This window comes from Solea solea, chromosome 17 (assembly GCF_958295425.1).
Source record: "Solea solea chromosome 17, fSolSol10.1, whole genome shotgun sequence".
NCBI lineage: Eukaryota > Metazoa > Chordata > Actinopteri > Pleuronectiformes > Soleidae > Solea > Solea solea.
This window is the reverse complement of record NC_081150.1, coordinates 11,122,259-11,144,855: the sequence shown is the minus strand read 5'-3', so window position 1 is coordinate 11,144,855 and position 22,597 is coordinate 11,122,259. Positions and strand designations below refer to the sequence as shown.

The following is a 22,597-nucleotide window of genomic DNA, read 5'->3' as shown; positions in this document are numbered from 1 at the left end:
TGTAATGACTGTAAAGACGGAAAGTGACATTGTGTGTCACCCTCCAGCCTCTGTTCTGTCAACGGGCTGACAGAACCATAAGCACATGCTGCATTTCACTGATTCTGTGCCCTTCAAATGAGAGACGGTGAGACTTGGATGTGACATTTTGGCCTCACTTCAGTTTGTTATTAATGCAAATTGAAAATGATTAAAACTTTATAAAATGTCGTTATAAGCACCCTGGGTGCACAGCACTGAATATCTTTATCTGCTCTATGAGAGAATCCAAAGCACTTATTTTGCCATTTAATTCCTAGTGAGATGTAGATGGGACAGAGGGAGCACTTTTTATTCCGTGGACAGACGACCACAGAGCCAGCCAGTTCATTAGTGATTCTGTCTGGGGGGACATCAGAGAAAAACAGCGACCTAGCCACCAACTGGAGAGGTACATACTGACACTGCTGGTTACTTCACAGAGTGCATGTGTGTGTGTGTGACAGGTATTCTGCAGACTGTCTAATTATACAGGATTATTTCGCTTCTAATTGGCCTCATTTTGTCTTTTTTCTGTCTTTCTTTTCTTTTTCAAAAATATAATTTCTTTGTAGCTTTCAGAGAAGTACTGGGCCGAGCAGCTGTGCCCAAAAAATGTCCTTATTATTATTTTATGTATGTATATATACATATATATATGTGTTTATATATACATATATACACATATGTATATATATCCTGAAACTTTATCCATATCTATTACATGGCACATTAGCACATCTTGTCTGTGTAGGTGTTTCTGTATTACTTACTAGTTTTGAGCAGTTGTTGTCTGTGAAGGTTCTCAGTCATCCAGATGAAAAGTCTTCAAACTTCACTCACGCAGTAGTTGTTGACCTATTAGTAGACTGCACTTCCTTCCTTCCTTCCTTCCTTCCTTCCTTCCATTGTAAACAACCAAACTCTAACACGATTTCACACCAAAAAACACCGTGACCCTGACATTTGCTTACCAAAATGTAATCTGTTGGCCCGGTTGGTCATGCGTGCCAAATTTGAAGAAGTTCTCTTGAAGTGCCACTGAGATATAGCGGACATATTTTAAAACATCTGTTTGTGTCCGTGCCATCTTCCTGTTGTATTTCAGTCACTTTCCTGTCTTTGTTCCATTCCCACCAGCTCAATCACATGCCCCGCCTTCATTAGTCGCACCTGTGTTCAATCTGCCACACCTGCACTATTTAAGCTCCCCTGCTCATTCACCTGATGGCCTCCCAGCATGTTTGTTGTTTGTTGCTCTCCAGTGCTGTTTTCTGTGCCTTACAATTGTGCACCTTTCTTTTGTACCTTTGCATTTCCTGACCACTTCAATCTGCTCCCAGCTCCAGTTGTGATAAACAGTACAATGTCAACAATTTGTCTCTCATTTGCACATGTTTGTGCCACCAACAGTCCACTCCAGGCTGCTCCATGACAAATACTGCTACTGTTGCTCTGCATGATAAACAATTGCAGCTTACTGAGATCCGTACATGTATTTTTGGACTTTGGACAAACTTTGGCCATACTAGTTGTTTCCCCTGCTACACTTTAGGTTAAGCTAAACACCATCTGGTCCTGTACATTCATACAAATAGAATGACATTTCTGAGATGCATGCTTATTTGTTTTTTTTTCCTTGCAGAAAACTCTCCTGTCAGTGCAATATTCCACTTGCCAGCATCCCTACATCTTATTAATTACCACACCATGTTGTTCACATGAGAAACTATAACCCAGTCATTTTAAATTGTCAGACTTGACATCATACTAAAAACATGTTAATCTATGTCGGCCTCCTTTATCTTGACCTTTTTAAACCAGCCAATCAAAGTCATGTCTAAAAGTCAACCTGAAAAAAAAAAAAAAGACTGTTTCTTTAATCCTGGCCGGAATGATTTAAACTTTGACCTTTAGCTGAGTTTAACAGCATTTTCCTGTTGTGTCCAGGGTGTTGCAGATAGGATATCCTCCCCTGCTGTGAGGATGAATGATATCCTGACCTTTTACAGGTTCCCTGCTCCCTGTGGGCTTTAGTTAGAATAAGAAGTCCTTGATAAATATGGCAGCAATGCAGCAATTTGTTTATTTATTTTATGTTTAAATTGAGGCTGTCATTGACAAATATGCAGAGATATTGCACAATGTTTTAATTATTTGTGCAATCCAAAAAGAAGAAATATAGTAGTCATTTTAAGTTTCACCATTTCGAGTTGTTTTGCGTCAGTTTTTGTGAAGCCTTCCCCGTTTCCAACAAATAAACCCCGTTTATTTTGGAGAATGCCATTATTTGACCTCAGAATCTGCTGACTTTAGTAAGAGATTGAAGCACCTCTGAGAGGCTGTGCAGCAGGAACTTTTTTGCCCAAGGCACTTCACAAGCTAAGGTCACATTTCTGGACAGATTTCAACTGCATTCACATTTCCTATTTAAGAGCACACCATTTTTCTTTGGCATTTGCAGCTGGTATTAGTCAGTGCTTTAACTGCATTGGGGAATTTTGAGTGTGGGATTTCTTTAGTATTTCTTTTGTTCTATTATTCTACACAAATCATTTTATGAAATGTGATAATGTGAATGCAGTTGTGATGGGATTGAACTAACGGATGAATATCAAACAACCCTCCATTTGCATTCACCTCTATAGTGTTTTGGTGGTAATTCATTGATTTAGGTTTGATTGATTTGCTTCACTCACACATCGTCAGCTACAGAGACCAGTTAACACACCGATCACTCTATTTTAAATGCCTGCACAGCAACAGAAGGGACAGAAATGAGGCTCACACAACATATACACAGTAAGAGATATAGAAATGAGGCACTGTGGCTACCAGCACCACGTAGCTGTTCAGAGGATTTCATGTGCATTCATGCACAAGAGAAAGCAATAATTGAAGCTGAAGCACAACCACAAACTTTGGGAACTTTGATTGGTGTGCAGAAAGCTTTGCCCTGTTGGGAAATCTGTAATAGCTGTCGGCCTCTCAGAGGGGAAAAAAAAAAAAAGAAAAAACTACAAGCGAAACATCAACCTCAGTTAGCACATACAAATCTTCACGTATTCCACACGAAATCTGTACACAATGTTCACTCAGGTATGCCTCACTTTCACGCCATGCAGTTCGAGATGTGAGGTGAAGGATAGAGGGGGTGAGTTAAGTTGTGATGCAATGACTTGCATAAATTAAATCATTCCCTGATTCCTTTGTTGTCAAAGAGTGTGGCTTTCATCATCAGAGGCAAGAGCCAACAAGGGGATAGAGAAGGTCAATCAGCAAACGCTGATTAAAGGCAACAAGTGTCTGAAGAGCTTCATTGTGTGATTCATTAGAGATGCACAAACAAAATCATTCTAGTATTCCTCCTCACTTACACAAACATGTGTCATAACTGCTTCACACTGACTAAGACAGGAAACCGTCCCCTCTACATGCAATGTTTGGTAACGCTTTACATCATACTACAGTGACAATGAAGCTATAAATGTGAGGGAATATTTTGGTCATACCATCTTATTTCTATGGTCAAAACCAAATAATAGCTTGGAAATAAAGGTGTGGGGACATAAGAAGGGATGAATTTCAGCTTTGTTATCCGTTTTGATTCACATACAATGTCATAGTACACTGACGCTTGTCTATCATAATTCTAATTTCTAAGCATGGCAGTGTTATTATGATGCTTGAAACAGCATTAAAAATAAAAATGGTTTTACCAAAATAGTACCTCCCTATTACTAAATTATCACCATAATATTACCATGTTATTACTGTAGATATTGGGATGAAGTCAGAGAACAACAGAAAAAAGAAAGGAACCCTCAAAGGAAATCTCACACAGGAATTGACTATATGCCAAGGCAATAATTTCTGGTAAGCTGTCAGTCAGCGATGCAGAGATGCTCTCTCGCCGGTGTGTGCGCAGAAGTTACCAACAGGGAGTGCGGCGCTCCACTTTTATATTTTAGCACAAGTTGTAAGTGACGCTCCACTTGCACAAAGTCAATTGATCTGAGATGAAGGAGCCTGAACTCTGAACAGCAACAAGTGTGTTGTCATCACATACAGACACCGAGAAGTAACGATGAGTTATATAATATATATATATATAAAAATAAAAAACAGTTTTTCACTGCACATCCCAACACACACATCACCTAAACGTTACAGTGGGTAAAGCAGTGAGCCGATGCTGCCAGCTTTTGAGCACAGGTGCAACACAATAATTGATCCAAATGAACGTAACGTTCGCTGAACTCTGCCAAGGTTATATATATTATATAATAAAACGTAGAATAGCAGTATATTTACAAGCAGTAACGCCGTCCTTATCCCTGAATACCCTTCTTCGACATCAAACGTGTATTTGCTGCAGGTACAGTGAGGCTGAATTTTTGGTGTGACATGCAGTCAGAAGGAAAACACACACAGAGATTGTGTTGTACTCTTCAGTACATCCTCTGGGCCACTGCTCGAATCTCTGCCACTGTGTTCATTTCTTCACCCTCAAGGTGTTGTGTATTTTTAAGCAGGAGGGGAAACATCTGGTGGTGTATCTTTGCCCTCCTGTTCAAGATATAGCTGCTTTCATGAGAGAGGTTTTTTTTCTTTTCCTTTTTTTCTGATGTGGAAAACCTGTCTCAGCAGTGGGAACACAAACCCTGGCCAGGAAGAAGAGGATCACTTTTTTTCCTGCTGTTATGACCGACAGCTGTTCCCTCTTTTTTAAGAGCCTCACAGTCAAGTGCTGCCAAAGTCACCGACGTTACATTTAAAACCTGCAGATGTCACGTTCTGTTCATTTTACTCTGTGATAATATCTGTTAACACAAAACACGTCCTTCACTGTCTTATCTCTAAATCCTGTTAATGCCTGCTGCTGTGTGTGTGTGTGTGTGTCTTTTGTAGGCTGTGTGAACCAATTGTCAAGCAAACCTATCTTTGTGAGGACATTTTGGCTGTTCCACACAACTTTAACAGGCTTTTTCAGTATTAAGACCAGGTTTTAGGGTTAGGCATTTAGTTGCGATGGTTATGGTTAGGGTAAGGATACATTATGTCTTATGAGTGTCCCCACAAAGGATGCAAAACCATGTGTGTGTATGAGACACCATTTCACACTTGGGATTTGATTGTAATGCAGTGACGGCAGGAGTGGAAAACACACAGCGTTGCGCCATGAGAGCACTTTTATTTACTAAACAAGAGTCGTGTTTATCATGACGTTCTGGACAATGTTTTTTAAATTAGTTTGAATATAATCTGCTCACAAAAGGAGGCAGCGTTCTTACAAGAACACAGGGGGAGGGAAAACTCAAATAAGAAAATGACAGTTTACAATAATATACAACTTGAACAACAATAAAGCATTTTTTATCTCTAAAACTAACATTCGATAGGACAATAAACTTTAAGGAATACTAGATATGGCATCAACTTTTAAGCTAAATCTTCTGCAATGGCACATGTTGGACCACAGCCTTTTTATTCTTTGCTGAACACTTGGATGAATGTTTTATTCTAATCAGTGGTGAGTGTTGTGTTGGATGACGTTAGCGACACTTGTTCATCCGGCACCAAATCTCTCTGGAAGTCTGGAAACAGAATGTCCACATTTTCTTCCACGGCACAACACATTTTTTGGTCCTTTGCCTGACTGCAGTGAAATAATGGAGCTTAAAAAAAACACATTTTCCAGTTCCAAAGAAATCTAATTAGTATTGGACATGGGTTGTGTTTTTTTTCAGTTGGTGTCTCACAGCAGATGCTGTTCATAATGTTGCATTACTGGCTTTTGGATTTAATCAGCCATTACTTCTTCTCTCCAATAATGTTATGCTATTTCTTTTTCAGTATTGAGCTTCTTCTTCTTCTTCTTCTTCTTCTTCTTCTTCCATTACGCCCACCCTTTGATCCTTTTAAACTCTGACAGAATTCAGAATTCACGATCCCAGCCAGAGAACTCCTCGTCTGCCTTGGTCAGGTCCGGAGGGAAACGATCAAAGTTGATGTAGCAGGGGCCCTGAGGTGGGAAAAAAAACAGATTTCTCTTTATCTCACAAGGGACAGGTTTATAGGTGGTTAAGATGTGATGAATATGATGCCTAAGAGGGGCAAATATTGATAAAAACGTCTTGAATATCATGTTTCGTGATGATTTCATGGTGATGTCATAAACAAGCAGCATTGTGGGTTGGAGCATCACGGTGGCAGAGAAAGCACCACGTATACGTCGTGACATTAATACATTTATGTTCATTTTAACTTTATCACAAGTGAGCTTTTGACATCTATGACAGATGTCCACTCATACCCTTATGCTTTTATTTTGTAGTTTATGGTGTGATAGAGCAATATCCTGATAAAAATCTATTATATATCATAGTTTAAAAGTCTGCTGCATGTTTGGTTCTGTTTTCCTTCAACACACAGGTGTAACAGAAACGCGTAGGCAGTGCTTTGACTTGCCTTGCGTATAAGTCGGACTGTGGGGGCGTCGACTTGACCCACTCGCAGTTTGTGCCAGTTCATATTGCCAAACCACCTGAGCGCAGGAGAGGTGAGAGAAAGAGAGTCAAAAACAATAAGAAAGAATTGAACATCTCAGTCCACACAGAATAATGGACTAAAACTGCAAAATACCACCAAACTGAGCTGTGCTTTTCTACAAAGACTGCGTCACACTGTACCTGCTTTGCATTTTAACGCCTTACATGGCATGTTGCCATGGTTACCTGTGATGCCGGATGTCTTTGATTCCATTTTTGGTGTTTCCTAACCTCTGACCTGGCCGAGGTCTGCAAAAAGATGGACTTGTGTTCAGAAACTACTCACGAAACTTCACATCCATCTTTCACAAGATTTACTGCAGTTGATTTACATTCGATTGTAATTATCTTGTGGACCAGTGCTCATCTATGCACCATGTCCTCACCTGCTCAGCTTATTAATAATGGACTTGGCTGCTTCACTCAGGTAAGGTGGATACTTGATGTCTCCATCCAGTATTTTGGCGTAAATCTTCTGAGGCTCTGAGCTTGAAAAGGGAGGACTGTAGTAGAAAAGAGGAAAAAAAAAAACAGAATTCAAAACAAATGTGTACAACAAAGTTTCTTTAAGTGTAAAGGATCTTATTATATTTAAAAAATAAAATGAACCTGTAAATGCAGGGCACAAATTAAATTATGAGAGACAGAGATGAACCTCATTGCTGCAGGATACAGTTACACCTCATTGCTGCCATCTACTGGTTAACATTAGGACTCATCTTATTCAGGACTTTCTCTTTCAGTATTAGTAGTCAAAATTATGACTACTATTAGTACTAATTTATTCATATAGCACTTTTAAAAACAAGTTTAAAAAGTGATTTGACAAGCAAGCAAAACAAGACAGGAAAATTGCAGAAATCAGAACACCAAACATTAAATTAAATAAAAGCAAAAGTATATTAAAAACAACAGAGGGTGAGGTGGCTTATATGGGGTCATGACCAGACCCATAAAATCTTTAAAATGTATCATTAAAATCTTAATATCAATTCAAAAATGCACAGAGAGCCACTGAAAATAAGCCCGCAAATGTGGTCGTGTGACGTCTGTCCAGAAAGAACCAGGAACAGCAGAAAGAACAACACAAAGAAGTTACAGTAATCCAGTTGTGAGAAAATAAAATGAATGGATGAATGACCTTTTCCAGATCAGAGTGTAGGTGCATTGATTCATGTTACCTTCCCACCAGTAGCTCGAAAATCAGGATTCCAAGGGACCAAAAGTCAACTGCAAAGTCATGTCCCTGGTTCTTGATGATCTCCGGGGCCATGTACTCGGGCGTACCGACAAATGAATAGGTTTTGTCACCACGCACCATCTCCTTAGCAAATCCAAAGTCCACCTACACAGAGACACACACACACACATACAGATATGAGCCTGCTGATGATATGATTTACAATTGTTTCACTTGTATGTTTGGTTTAATTGTTTGGTTTTTCTTATATGTGAAAACACAGGATAATTAAGGAACGGGTCATACTGTGAGGTATTGTGTACAATCCCTGCGGACATGCAGTCACAGAGAGCATGACTCACTAGTTTGACGTAGCCCTTCACGTCCAGCATCAAGTTCTCAGGCTTCAGGTCTCTGTACATGATGTTCTTCTTATGGAGGTAAGCGTAGGCCTCTACCACACAGGCGGTGCAGAACACAGCGATGGGCTCGTCGAAGCGCCCTCTGAAAATCACAGAGATGCGCTTTAATTTCCTTTCAAACGGCTGCATTAACACACTAACACCTTTGTTTGTTGCTGGTATTGTCGTGTGTCCGGGCACATGGTGGAAATTAAAGTTGATTTTATTGTTGCCACTGCATATTGCCCGTCTAACCACATTAGATAGAGACCGTATATGTTTATCTCTCAAATGCCCCAAAGGCAAATGATTAAGTTTTCTAATAAAACCATCACAGGTCATAAAACAATGATTTAATAAAAACGACAAGTAATATTCTGTATTTTAGCCTAACAAATAGTCGGCTTAAAAACAAACAAACAATGTTGTTCATTTGTTTCCTCACACTTCTTTGAGTTTGGTCCAGATTTCCCCGCCACCACAGAACTCCATGACCATGTAGATGTATCGTGTGTCTTTGAACGCTGCATGAAGCCTGCACACACACACACACACACGCACAAAGAAAAACAGGTAAAGTGACTCATATGTCGCACAGTTTGAATACATAATTGTGTCTGCAGTCACACGTACCTGACAATGAAGTCACACTGGAGGGCTTTAAGGATCTTCTTCTCAAACAGCATGTGCTCCTCTTGTCTCTTGGCAACAATGTGCTTTTTGCTGACTCGCTTCACCGCGTAATATTTCCCATGGTTCACTGTGGTCATCTTACAATCACAAAAATTTTTAAATAAATATTAATAAATAAATATTGGCTCTAAACAAGTACTATTATATATTTGTTATAGTTTTTCCCCAAAAAAATGTTTTGGATTTTGTGAGAGACTGATGTTTTTTGGCAGTTCTGGTGTTTGTTTTTAGCAATTAGCTAAAGATCAGACGTCTGTATACTGTGACTTTGTTAGGGACCGTATTTAAATTATTCCAGGAGAGAGAGGGGTAAACTTAAAGGGAGGGTATGTATTTTTCCTTCATATTAATATGGGGTGGACACTAAGGTTGTGGTTAATGTGGGTCGACATTACATTACATTACATTACATTACATTACATGTCATTTAGCAGACGCTTTTATCCAAAGCGACTTACAATAAGTGCATTTAAACATTTGGGTACAAATAAGAGCTAGAAGTAAGTAAGAGCTTCAAGTAAACCAAACTATGAAGTGCTAGTCGACATTAGTCTTGGATAAGTAATCTATATAGTTACTTTCGGACATATAGAGGGACATTTTACATCAAACTAATCATTTTAAAACTGTTCCTTTATATCGTATCTGGTTTTTTTATTTTACTTTCAGTTAATGTCCTAACTAAATAAATTAATATAATTTATGATGTACTTCTTGGGCATCAATCTACTTTATTTTCAGCAGGAAATGCTTACATGACAACAACCCCAGTGTAGCAAAAGATGAGAAGTACTTACACATGAGCAAATAATGAAGGAGGAAACAAACCCTCACCAGCGCAACACGACCAAACCCTCCGACTCCAAGTGTGACGGGATCTCCTTGGTAGCGACCTTCCTGGTACAGCATGGGAACCAGATCCTTAAACTTCAGAGTGGATGGCGGACTGAGGACGACGCACAAACATGTTGTTATTTCATTTCAAGGGACTTTGTGTGTCATCGTCCTCCACACCTTGACACTCACCTTGACTTTTGAGGAACCTCTTGCAGCACTTTGGTGCTGGGAGTAAAAAAAAACAACAACATAAGAGTCAACATACAACAGTCTCTGTAAAACACAGAAGTGATGATGCTCTATGTACATACTCATCAAACAGCTCCAGGTGTTCGATGGGGATTGTCTCTTCAAAAACCCTGGAAAAGCAAGACATAAGTGAATAACACAAGGCAACAAAGAAATAATTCACAAAATAAAATCCCTTGGGTCCCTCATTTTAAACTCCGGGAGAAACAGCCTGAACAAACCAGAACATCCCTTTCTTTTGCATTAAACATTAAAGCCATGTCAGACTCACTCCTTGTCAATGGAGAAGCAAGTAACGGGGCCGTCGGCAGTGCAGGTGGCCGTTCTCAAAACTTCACTGCAAAAACAAACAAAAAAAAAACCATTGCATTAGAATCAATGCCAGGAGATTTTAACAATTCAAATCTCTGCAGACCTTGTTAATGAAGTCATTTTCATCTACAGTATGAAAGCGGCTAAAGAGTGTACACAGAGGGAGAGTGAATGTTTCACAGGATTGTCAAGCGATGTCCTCGGGCATGAGTTGTGTTGCCGTGGTTACCGTATGAGGGCCTGTTCCCCGAAATGCTCCCCTTTCCCCATCCTGCGAATCTGCTTTTGGATCCCGTGTACTTTCTTGGTCACCAGGACCTGAGGAGGAAACCCAGAGGGAGAGTTTACATAATACACACACACACACACACACACACACACAGAGACTTGTGTTTGAATACAAAGTATGTCCACACTACGCTACCTCTCCTTTGAGGATGATGTAGAATGTGTTCGCTTCAGTTCCTTCTCGTACTATTACGTCTTTGTCTTGGTATTTCACCTGAGAACACAAGGATTAAGAGTCACACACGCACACACATTCAACCAATGTTGAATTATTACTTTTTGTTGTCCTGAAACATAATTGTCCTGTAATTTATAGACAGTAAAAGCAATGAATTGACCTCACAAAAAAATGATTTTACCCTGCTTCTTGCAATTTCATGAACTTAAGAAACCTTTTTTGCGATTCACGTGATGATTATCTATATTTCCGCCTATGGTACGTGTTTATAATGTAGGTTATTATCACCACAACTGTACTTCTACTGTCCTTCCATCGTAGACAGACAGAGGTAACATCCTAGTTCACAAAGGATCATTTCAGTACGCACCTCCTCCATGGAATCAATGATCTTGGACAACTGGGCATCATTCAGGTCCTTCAGAGTATGAGACCTGTGACAACCAAACATTTAAAAATAAGGAAACTACTACTAGTTGTTGCATTGTCTATTATAAAGCATTTTTTGAGTAATTGTTCCCCAAAAATTAGAAGAAGGAAAAAAAACAAGCCGGTATTATATTTAAATTTGGGTAAACTCACGTTTTCAGGAAGCCCATGAGCTGCTCTCGTCTCTTCTTGGATTTGTTGGTGATGATCGTCCTGTAGGTCTGTCGCTCCATACACCACAGACGCACCACGGTCTTTGCTGCAACACAAGTGAGGAAAAGCTTCTAAAAACAGTTGATTAGAACACGCAATAGAATGAAGACACGGCCCAATATACTGTCGATAACACTGCGTACAGAAATAATCCCATGGCACCAAAGACAGTAGGTCACACAGTCATCTGCTATGTACATTATCAAAGCTTTGCTCTCCCATCATCACACGTGGGCTGACCTTTGACCGTTGCCGTTCGTTTGCAGTTGTACAGAATGGCCAGCTCTCCGAACACGTCACCGGTGGTTAGAGTCCGTAGGTCCTGGCCTCCCTGAGTGACGAGGAGCTCCCCATCTACAGGGACAGTGGAGCAAAAACCGATTTCCAATATTTTTGATAGATGTTCTCCACTATACTTTTCCGATCTGTCATCTGAGAACTTTTACTCAAAACACACACAGGGGTGTCCCCACCTGCCACTATGTACATGCTGTCTCCTTCAGAGCCCTCTTTGATGACCTCCTCTCCAGGTTTGAAGTTAAACACCACTAACAGGTCAACCATCATGGCCGTTTGCTCATCGTCCAGGCGGCTCAGGAAGTCATTCTTCTGTATGGCTTTGACAATCAGATTAGTCTCACTGGAAAGAGAAGAGCCGAAGTCCAGGGCAACATTCACACACACACACACACACACATACACACATGTCATACTTTATTTACACGCAAAGGCAATTAGACTTGGATCTGCAACAATGGCAAAACAGAAGCTCATGTGCTGTCTAATTAAAAAAAAAGGATAATATTCTCTCAGCAGCAGTTCTGTGAACCAACCTGGCAGTTTTCTTGACCCTGGTGCGTGTAATCTCATGAGTCTCGTGGATTGGTTCGGGGGCGATGACAGCCGCGCGGCTCTTCCTGACCTCAGGTTCAATTACATTACTAGAGGGGAACTCTGGAACAGACCGCGTAGCATGAATGGAAGCTTAAATACAGTGAATCGCTGCCATGTTTGGGCTTTGTGTGTGTGTGTGTGTGTTACCTAGGTCATGATATTGACCGTGCAGCTCCTGCAAAAGTTTTTCTTTCTCAGTGAGTCGTTGTTCTGCAAGGATAAAAACGAACGAAATAAAAAAAGAACATTCCTCTCTGTTCTTTCTCCTGAATGATTTATAAGCTTCTTTTTTAGGTCAGACATGTTGGGAAATAATATTTGATACTGGATTTCAAGTCAAGGGCCTGTACCAGAACCAATATTTGAGTGTTTATTTCTTTAGCTATTCTTTACCTTCTGTGTATTCCTATGCAATTACAAATCACAAGCATTACCTCCCCCTCTGTACAAAAACCCAACGTCAACTTACTCTCTCCTGCTGCTTATTGTTATTTATGCAGTTATTTTCTTACCTAAGTCTTTATTTTGCCTCTGAAGCTCTTGGTTGATCATGCATTGCTTCTCCAGCTGCTGCCTCAGGTCCTCTAGTTGCTTCTCCATGGCTGCAGGACGGGGAGGGGGGGAGAGATACATGTAAAGAATCAACGGATGCACAGAGTTTGTAATCAGACAAGGAAGAAAAATGGAATCAGAAAGGAAACATGCTGACATATCTACGCCATGTGTAAATGATGCCTTTTTTAAGCAAAGGCACTGATCTCCTCTGCACTGCCTGCACACAGCAAGAGGCCCACTGAATAATGCAGGCTAATGATGGACAGTCAACGGGGTGCTTTCTGAACACTGTCACACCCTGCTAAAAATCTATGGCTGCTCCTTTAACTAATAATAGCACAAAAACGGTATGAATCGTGCGAGTGGACACAGCGCGTGTGTGCGTATACATGCCTGTAGTAGGTTGCGAGGACACATCTTGATTAACAATTGTCTTTGTGAGGACATTTTTGCTGGTCCTCAACACTTTAAATGTCTTTTTGACACAGCTTTTAGGGTCTAGGTAGTACACTATGTCCTCAGTTTGTGTGTGTGTGTGTGTGTGTGTGATTTTTGTTACCACCTCAGGAAATTTTCTGGTATAAATACTGTCGTTTTCAGGACCAGTAGTCTCTATGGAGACCAAATCCTGGTCCTAACCTTGTTTCTGCCTAACGTGTTAAGGTCAGGGCTTAGATTTGAATTGTGGCTAAGGTTATGGTTAAGGTTAGGGATAACATTTTTGTTTACTCTGTCCAAATGAATGAAAGTCAGTGCAGTGTCCTTAGAAGAATAGCTGCAAAAACCTCAAAAACTAACAAAATTACAAAAACTAAAATTGAAAAAACATTTTAGTTAAATGAGTTTAGTTTTTTGTTTTTTTTTTAAATGATAACTAACTGAAACTGAGTTGCTTGTTTACAAAACTAACAAAAACTAGCATACAAATGCCTTTTGGGTTCATATGAAGTGTATTTATTTTTTATAATATAAGGAGCTGTGTATTATTACCGCTTCAATTTACCAAGGGCGCACCTGCGGCACTAAGGGTTAAAATGGCATCTTTTGTTGGGTTTTTAACGACACAATATGTATTATGTCCCTTTTCGATCTCGCGCCGGGCAAATACTCCATATTATAAAAAACTAAAACTAATTAAAACTAACACATTTTAAAAACAAAATAAAAACTAAACCTAATGAGTGCGATAAGGTGAGCTGTTACCATCTAAACGCTCTGTTCACAAAGTCCCTGATAACAAAACATTCACCTTTTGCAGTAAATAGACAGATGTTTACGCCTCTGTTGACATGGCAAACATCACATTCACATCAAACACAGGGACAACTGGTTAACAGACTTCATTTACTGAACACACACACACTTCCATTTCAAGTGAAGCCCGTGTTGGACGAGGTGTTTGCAGACTATCACTGAGCTCAGCATGTGACCCTAGCCTCACCCTGAACATTGAACAGCGCTGAGATTAGACGCGACGTTAAAGGGAATCGTAAAGTCGCTGAACAATAGACAACAAACTGTGTTGGCCAAATATAAAATGGCTCCCGTCGACCCAGCAAAGAACAGTGATCCTATGGCCTGACAATGTGGAAGTGAGATGAATCTTACATGTAACAATAACATCTTTACTCCATTGTACTTTCCTTTTAAGACGTGTGCAATCCAAGAGTATGATAATCAAGAAACCACAGCCTGTATCATAGGAAATCTTAATGGTCAAATAAAAATCTTTTACAGGAATCATAATGGCAACAAAAGAAGGTGTTGCACCATACTCAGACGTCATAGCTGGAATGGTAACTTTAGTTCCTGCCGGTCAACATTTCAACCACCCTAAGATTAAGAGTGGTTGCGCACTGCTGATTGTATGTTAGCTTCTTTATCCTCTCTTTATGGGATGTAATAGCTATAAAAGACTGACATACAGAATTAATGAATGGTATGAAAAACACTAATTGATCTATTGAAGGCAGCAACTTTCTTGTCAACAGAGGATTATTACAGACATTTCAAACAGAAGATAGCAGCTAAAAAAGAAGGTGGATTTTGTGTCTGCTTTTTCAGCCTCTCAGCAGGAACATGATGCCGGACAGATTACCATTATGTAGGCACAGCCAGCATATACAGCCTCTATACTGCCTCATCACTAATTCATGGCCATGTGTGTAACTACAGCTGAATTCTCCCGACCTGCACACTACACGCCTGAGTGTGTTGAGATGCAGTGGTTCGCCGTGTGTTGGGACTTTTTTCTTTTTTTTTTAAACACATGCACAATCTCAACTTTTTACCTTTTTTTGAAAAATAGAATTGTAGCAACAAAAACAAAACTATGAAAACGTGTATATCCCCCTGTGTTTAATGCCGCTACACACATTCAAACCTATAGATCTGCAGCACAGTCTGCCAACAACCCTTTATGATCCAACACTCAGAGACCTAATGGAAGCCAGAGTGCACTCACTCACTCACTCACCTGCAGGTTGTGTGTGACCAGGAGAGATGAAGAGTATCTGCTCAGTCTACAGAGCCGCATGGATTAGAGGAGCCAACAAAAAAATTCTCTTCTTGCGAGATCCCCTTTCAGTTATGGAGAAGTATTTGCTATGTGGACAGTCTCTGACCTGCCTGACCCACCTTCCTCCCCCTGATGACTACAGAATGGACACACCTGAGCGCACACAGACAGACACACATGTAGCCAGTGTCCACTGTGTCCCCAGCGTTACTTCTCCTGAACACCTTCTTCAGCTCACACTCATGTCTGCCCTATCTACTGTTTTTGCTCTCTCACTCTCATTTTTTTTTTCCTCCTCTTTCTCTATCTGTCAGTCTCAGCAGCTCTGGTGTTGAATCATTAACCATAACCCCAGGCTCCTCCCATCACACCAGGTAGATGAGTGTAGACAGGCAGGAGGATGGAGTGGAGAGAACGACATGAACATCATGATAACAATTGCACAGCTCAAGTGTGATTTGGTGACATTTGCGTTACAGCAATTTTTGCAGTGTCATTTTCTTTAAATGTGTCAGGGTTTGGGGTTTTTTGTTTAGGCGTTGACACAATAGTTTGTGAATTCTGTGACATTTAGCAGTGATTAATTTACTTCCTGTGGACACAAAGGAGAATATTTACCTTTGAATATAATAATAAATAAAAACTATATAACTACATACACTTTGGCCTTGGTAGAATAACTTTGTCTCTGAAAATCCTTAAATCACTGCTACAGCTGTTGACTCAGACAAACGTTGGTGTGTAGCAGGTAACAGTGGACGTGTAAGTAAACAGTGTTAATGTGTCACTAATGTCGAGGATGACAGTAAGGGGAAGTGACAAGAAACATGGGAAATCAATAAAGCCGTCAGAGCGGTAGACGATCTACTACAATACAAAGGTGTCTATATTTAAATAATCTGAATAAAAGTGAGTGTTGAGAGAGAGAATGGCAATGTGGGTCTATACCACAGAGATCACAACATTAAACAACACACAGAACAGGAGAGAGCAACATTGAATGAATGTAACAAGTTCCATAAATCAACCCAGACCAGCCTCTTACATGCAGTCATCCTGCATGGTCAACATGGATTCATATGAATCTATTTATCATAATATTAGCCCATTCTTTGACTTGTAGGTCTATAGTTGATTTAAAATATCTGGTAATTCTGTTTTTCCGATAAGGGTGAATGGCCACTTACTCATGCATTCTTGAATTGTACTCAAATGTGCAAGCAATCCCAAAAGAAAAAAAAAATCAATAGGTGTCTCTGTTTAAAGACCATTGGATGTTTTCCACATTGAATTACATGAATCTAAATGAGGCTGAGGGGTTAGCACTGTGACAGAGGGCGTGGGCCTTTATTGTTTACAGTTAATTATTGATGCACAGTCTGGTTAATCAACGACATTAATGACCCCTCCACTCGCAGATAAAAGGGCTTGGATTTCACACTGACAGGCAGCGCATGATCACATTTTTCCATAGAAGTAGCACGGGTGACGGCGTTAATCACAACAAACGCAGGCCGAGATGAGATAAGCATCGCTGTTAAAATGACTCCATTTAAAATCACCATTTGAGATAACATTTAGGTTGTCATTATTTAATTCAAGTGTAATTCAGTGACCAATAAGCACACAAATAGTCCAGAATGCCCAGAGGACTTTAAGATGACAATCTTCACCGACGTCGTTTTTTAAAAGCTCACACAGTTCAAATGGAAAAAAAGTGCCCATCAACTTATATACAGCAAAGAACTACCACTGAATATAGCTTTCAACTGCAAAAACCTTTTGAGAAAATAAATGTTGCAAGACCAAATTTCATCCGGGAAAAAATATTACTTAAAAACAAAAACAAAAAAAAACTGCTAAAATGCTGCTAAAATGAGCAGAATTGGCTGCTACAATCTTCATATGTACTTGTATAATATTGGAAAGAGGAGTCATAAAATGGCAGCTTTTAGTGAATTATATACAGTGATTGACAAGAGGAGCTGCGTTCCTTCTTCTGTCACTCATTCCCCAAATAACAATGAGCGTAAAAGATAGAGGAAATTATAACACACAAACACCACATTGTAACCAGCGTAACCAGTTTTTAACGAGTCAACTATTTTGCCTCTGATGTACTGCATTATTTACATACCAACTACACACGCATATACTACCTCACATACAGATTTTTTTGTTCGTTTGTTTTTTAAATAAATTCACAGATTATGAACCTAGTTTATAATTGCATATTTTTCTTCATGGAAAATACAGTAAGATAAAGTGTATTCCTACTGTGCGAGTGTTAATCCAGTATGGGATTTACAGCTGAGCATTAAACAGGATTACCTCTACTGTAGTCTTGTGTCTACGGTATGTAAAATATGCATGCAGGAGGAAAATAGGGGGGAAGAATAATACTTTGAGGCAGAAAATATTGTGAAACCAAAGAAGACTAAGGCAAACGAAAGAGTACATCTACAACTTCACCGGTCTATTACCACATATTCACTTCATTTCTACTTAAAAAATCATTTTACCAAGCACCAGTGTTCTAACTTGGAATAATAATGTTTTCAACACAAACTAACTTAACATACAGTGCTTCATGTCAAAGTGGAATGGAAGGATTGAGACAATGTCCGCCAAACAGTTTGTGACCAGATCCCTTGAATATGTGAAGATATTGTGCGCATATTGTCCACTTCTTGCGACCGTCTTTGATTGCTCGTTGAAAGAAAACTCGAGACAATGAGAGGTAGATTTGCATAACTGCTGTGAGGTCACGGGATTGTACAATACAGTCGGTCGTTCTCGGTGTCGACATGAAGGAGACGCAACATTTCTGTGGCAGAACAGCAGCATGCAGAGCTGAGCAATGCTTCTTTTTTTTTTCTCATGAATTGCTCTTCTACTGCTGCAATGCCTTTGTTTTCATCACAAGAGAGGGAGTTACTCCACTATACCATCATCTACTTCACCTTGATGCCACAGGCTTTCTTGATGTCCTTCGGGTGTTCAAAGACCGCTTGGACAAACTGGCCAAACAGCCGCTCCATGTAGCTCTCACCGCTGGGAAAGAAACCCTGCAAGAAGGCGATGTGTCCACCATGAGACGTCAACAGCAGAGCAACATTAGGCAGGCTCTGGACGATGGTCACAGGGAAGGCTGTGGGGGGGGGGGGGTGGAGAAATGTGATTTAATATCCTGAGAAAAGGCCAAAAACAGATAAAACCAACTACGATTACATTGCATCAGTTTAAGGATCCAGTGTGGAACTTCTGTCACCGCCATGAGGAAGTCTGAGTAATTACCAAAACACTGCCAGCAATTTAACATGGTGTGTGTGTATATATCTATATATATATATATATATATATATATATATGTATATATATATATATATATATATATATAGTATATCTATGTGCCCTTCACAGAGCAATAGGGCTATAACCTTTTTCCAGACATAGTCAGCATAGTGTGTAAGTTATTTGGCAACGGTTTGAAACTGACATTGATTTCTTTATTTCTTTCAAACTACAGCTTTCAGCTTATATAATTTAGCCTTCCTCTTCCACCGCCTACTCACCATTCTGGGGAGAGAAGGGATCATCAGCAGCGTTGAGACACAGTATGGGCACTGTAGTATTGTGGAGTTTTCTATCTGGGCTGGCAGCGACGTAGTATTCCTTACAGGATTTGTAACCGAAAAGCAACGTAGTGAAGCGCTCATCAAACTCGCGGACAGTCCGAGCCTAGTAGACGAGAGGGTGGACAGTAGATAAGGGGAGAGAAGTCGAGCAGAATCCATTAAAGAGAGGTAACTGTAAAGGTCAGGACATACCTTCAGGACATAGTCAATATCTACCACTTTTTCAAGCATCTTCCTGTGCCTGTGAGAGACAAAATTACATGACAAATGAACTCAACAATGCCAATATATGGAAGTAAATGAAGACATCTGTGAAACCCATAATTATCTGACCTGGTGACAGCACTACATAGGCCGTTTGTGAGGTATGTGTTAAAGAGCAACCAGTTGAGTGGTTCTTCCATAGAGTCGGAGGATTTCTGTGCATCCCAGGGAACAGAGATTGTAAATCCGGCCACCAACCCCGACTTTGTGCGTTTACGGCCCAGGTAGTTTAACAACAACATTCTTTAAGGGTAAAAAGGTAAAAAAAAAAAAAGAAATATATGTCATTTAACTAAAGAGGAGAGGGAGAACTGAATAAAAGGACAGAACAAATATCAATGATGAAAGCGATCCATTTCCTCAGAGAAATTTCAGCTAGTGGAAACCTTTGCAATGACTCACCCTCCCATAGACACACCAGCACCAAGCACAGGGGCAAGTGGGTAAAGTCCTTTGACATGTTGCACCACATACTCAAGATCTGAGGTGTCAGCTGCACAATAGGTGACGGGCGTCTGAAGCAAAGCAAGCGAGAGAACAAAGTACAGGAGAGGCTTGAGCTAGGTTGATCTGCAAGTGTCTTCCATCAACACTTTGGCCCAAGCACCTTCTTTGAAATCACCAGAATCAACAAGCATAACATGATGCAAACACTGGTCTACTCTACAGTAGAAAGCCCAGGAGCTGAAACATCATCTGAAACTGGAGTGCTGCAGTTGCATTGCCAATGCCATTGTTTTCAAATCTATATTATGTGCAGAGTGTGATTTTATAATATATATATAATATAGTAAAATAAAATGTAAGATGGATATTATTCAGTCCATTTACTCACCAACAATTCTTCCTGTCCAACTCCCCTGTTGTTGAAAACCACACATCTACAGAAGAAAAAAGCTCCAGCAATTAAATTTGACTCAGTTTTCGTTTTAGGGTTTATTCATTTCAGATGTATTTATTGCAAAAAAATGTTTAAGGTGCTAGCATCTCAGTCCTGATCCTAAAAGACAACTGAGCAGCACAACTGACCTGTAGCCGCGGCGGGTGGCCTGGTTGATGGTGTGGAGCACATAGGGCTGTTGGCTAGTGCCTGTCAGGCCTGGGAGGATCAGTACTGTGGGACGGGAGGAAGATTGTGGGTAGGTCACGCTGGTCTGATTGTCGACCCAGTCCAGAGAAATCTGACCGCCGTCAACTGTGCGGATCCTCTCACTGAGGGAATGAGAGTAAAAGACAGAAACATAGAGAAAACATGACAAAAGAACAATAACAATAATAATAATAATAATTAAAAAAAAAAAGATCACAAGGCATGAGTGTCAACCAACAGGAGATTCATCCTACTTGCGATAAGTGATGGAGGGTCTGGATTTGAGGAGTGCACAGACAAGGGTTTGAAGGCGGCCTCCCCAGCACCACGGAGTGGGACTGAAGCGCTCTCCTACCAAAGGACAGTGCTTGTAAAGGAATGCACTGAAGGCCTCACTACAGACCAGAGCTGGTGTCTTAGCAGAGGAAAAAAAAAAACATAATGACATGAATACCTGAAAATTAGCTGAAATTATATACCTTGCATGTGTTCTCACACATGTAAGGTTCATTGACACTTAGTTACATAAGGGCTGCAATTAACGATTATTTTCATGAAAATGCATGATTGTTTTTTTTCTGAATCAATTGCCATAACATTTTGAAAAATGCCAATCACTGCTTCCAAATAATTGAAATGAAGATGTACTTAAATGTTCTGTTTTCTGACCACAAACCAAAATATTAAGTTTTAATGATTTCTCCATTACATGGAGCAAATAAACCAGAGAATATTCACATTTATGAAGTTTTAATTATAAAAAGCCTCTATAAAATAGCCTTAGATTACATATCATTATTATGCTGTATGACCTGAACTAGGTTACACTGTCAAGCAGTAAGTATCTGCTAGGGTACACAGCAGTTATGCATGTTTAAACTGATTAGTTTAAGTTCTTGACATTGAATCATCTTATGAATAATACAGAGTATGACTAACCAGCTATTGATTATTTATATGGTTTGCTTATTGTCACAAAATGGAGTGCATATTTACCCAGTAATCATTACTTGTAGCCCATAAGAAAACATATTAAGAATAAAATTGCTGTTCAACTGCAAGCTAAAGTATTTGACTATCAAATGAGCATTATATGGTCAACAACACAAGACCGTGTATACACTAGAAGAGCTGAAGAAGAGCTTATGTCATCTTAGAGACTCAGCTTTGTGCTGCCCCATCAATACAAACTTAAAAGAAATAGCTAATAAAACACGGAAACACACACACACACAATAAAATTGTGCACATTTAAAAGAATACAAAACTATAATACTACTACTACTACTAACAACAACGACAAAAAAAATTAATAAGAACAATTAAATACTATTTTAAGATTATATTATAGTAATCCAGTTTTACAAAATCTGATCAAACTAAATAGAATAGAGTGAAAGTACAAAGGAAAAATACATTTAGGTTAGCGAGGACAACAGATTAAATAAAAATACAACAGAGAGATGAGTTTCTTAAAGGAGTGGACATGGTTCTGGACCGCAGTGACTGACCTGACACTTGCGGCCCCACAGATAGTACAGTGCGGCCGTGAGGGAGCAGATGAACACCGTGTAAGGCCTGGAGACACATTCCCAGTATGTTCTCCACAGCTCCAAGTGTGACAGAAGCATGGTAATAATCTATATAAACAGCCACAGCTCACAGAGAAGCCTGCTCAACCTCAACCGGTAAAGTCAGCGGCTCCTCAACAGACAACTGACAGAAAGACTTGAGTAAATATCCGACAACCTGCCTTCTTCCTCAGCATCACCGTCGCCAGCTAAACACCGGCAGGGTGGAGCACTGGCTCTGACAGCAGCACGGCGCTGGTATCTGTCGAAGCCACTTCACTCAGCGGTGTTTTATCCAGCGGTATGCGGACACAGACTCTTCCTGCCCCCGGGCATGACCGCGCATCGTCTGTTTAGACCTTGGACCAATGACAAATATTCGTCGCCGCCATGACCGCCTCCACTCTGACTTACCGGTTACAAACATGGAAGTTTCTCAACGCGCATGCGTGAGACATCTACGTTCCACATCTTTATCTTTAGCGCTACTTCCGACTGCGGCTGAGTGAGGTACTGCACAATGACTTTATGTTCACCCTGACTACAGTGTCGTGTTCTGGGGCTAAAGTTTGCGCCTGTTGTTACTCAGAGAAACAACAAAACGTCGTCAGACGCGTTCTGTCTTCACATTTCTCTCACGGTCCAAATCACAGGAGTTGATGCATTACGTTTGCTTTCGATCAGCAGGGGGCGCTATTTAACTCTGTACTCCAGACAC

At 40.1% G+C, this 22,597-nt stretch overlaps 2 protein-coding genes across 3 annotated transcripts; both read right to left on the bottom strand.

Annotated features, from left to right (window-relative positions):
- Window positions 1-5,176: 5,176 nt before the first annotated feature.
- Window positions 5,177-15,603, bottom strand: prkg3 (protein kinase cGMP-dependent 3). The gene is made up of 22 exons (XM_058613667.1): window positions 15,275-15,603; window positions 12,756-12,845; window positions 12,391-12,453; window positions 12,183-12,303; window positions 11,823-11,989; window positions 11,590-11,703; window positions 11,290-11,395; window positions 11,078-11,141; window positions 10,666-10,743; window positions 10,471-10,559; window positions 10,201-10,266; window positions 9,992-10,039; window positions 9,870-9,905; window positions 9,678-9,789; window positions 8,784-8,920; window positions 8,596-8,685; window positions 8,112-8,253; window positions 7,751-7,914; window positions 6,956-7,072; window positions 6,756-6,818; window positions 6,490-6,565; window positions 5,177-6,043 (listed from the first exon to the last, which is right to left on the bottom strand). Exons 2-22 carry the CDS (start codon window positions 12,841-12,843, stop codon window positions 5,957-5,959), a joined length of 2,028 nt encoding a protein of 675 aa, XP_058469650.1. The 5' UTR covers window positions 12,844-12,845; window positions 15,275-15,603; the 3' UTR covers window positions 5,177-5,956.
- A 1,032-nt stretch (window positions 15,604-16,635) lies between these two features.
- Window positions 16,636-22,320, bottom strand: LOC131443740 (phospholipase ABHD3-like). 2 transcript variants are annotated; one of them, XM_058613665.1, is made up of 9 exons: window positions 21,820-22,320; window positions 20,563-20,723; window positions 20,248-20,430; window positions 20,054-20,099; window positions 19,621-19,733; window positions 19,288-19,461; window positions 19,147-19,195; window positions 18,892-19,057; window positions 16,636-18,467 (listed from the first exon to the last, which is right to left on the bottom strand). In XM_058613665.1, exons 1-9 carry the CDS (start codon window positions 21,937-21,939, stop codon window positions 18,271-18,273), a joined length of 1,209 nt encoding a protein of 402 aa, XP_058469648.1. In that variant the 5' UTR covers window positions 21,940-22,320; the 3' UTR covers window positions 16,636-18,270. The 2 variants fall into 2 exon arrangements, with proteins under 2 accessions (XP_058469648.1, XP_058469649.1); XM_058613666.1 differs by having other exon boundaries at window positions 22,062-22,320.
- Between the last annotated feature and the right edge of the window lie 277 nt (window positions 22,321-22,597).

Coding starts and splice junctions, on each gene's coding strand:
- prkg3 (XM_058613667.1), bottom strand. CDS start 12,843: ATGGAGAAGCAACTAGAGGACCTGAGGCAGCAGCTGGAGAAGCAATGC. Junction 10,744..11,077: donor TCATTGATTCCATGGAGGAG/GTGCGTACTGAA, acceptor TTGTGTTCTCAG/GTGAAATACCAAGACAAAGA. Junction 6,044..6,489: donor CAGTCCGACTTATACGCAAG/GCAAGTCAAAGC, acceptor TTCCCACCTCAG/GGCCCCTGCTACATCAACTT.
- LOC131443740 (XM_058613665.1), bottom strand. CDS start 21,939: ATGCTTCTGTCACACTTGGAGCTGTGGAGAACATACTGGGAATGTGTC. Junction 20,431..20,562: donor CCCTCCATCACTTATCGCAA/GTAGGATGAATC, acceptor TCATTCCCTCAG/TGAGAGGATCCGCACAGTTG. Junction 19,058..19,146: donor ATATTGACTATGTCCTGAAG/GTATGTCCTGAC, acceptor CTCGTCTACTAG/GCTCGGACTGTCCGCGAGTT.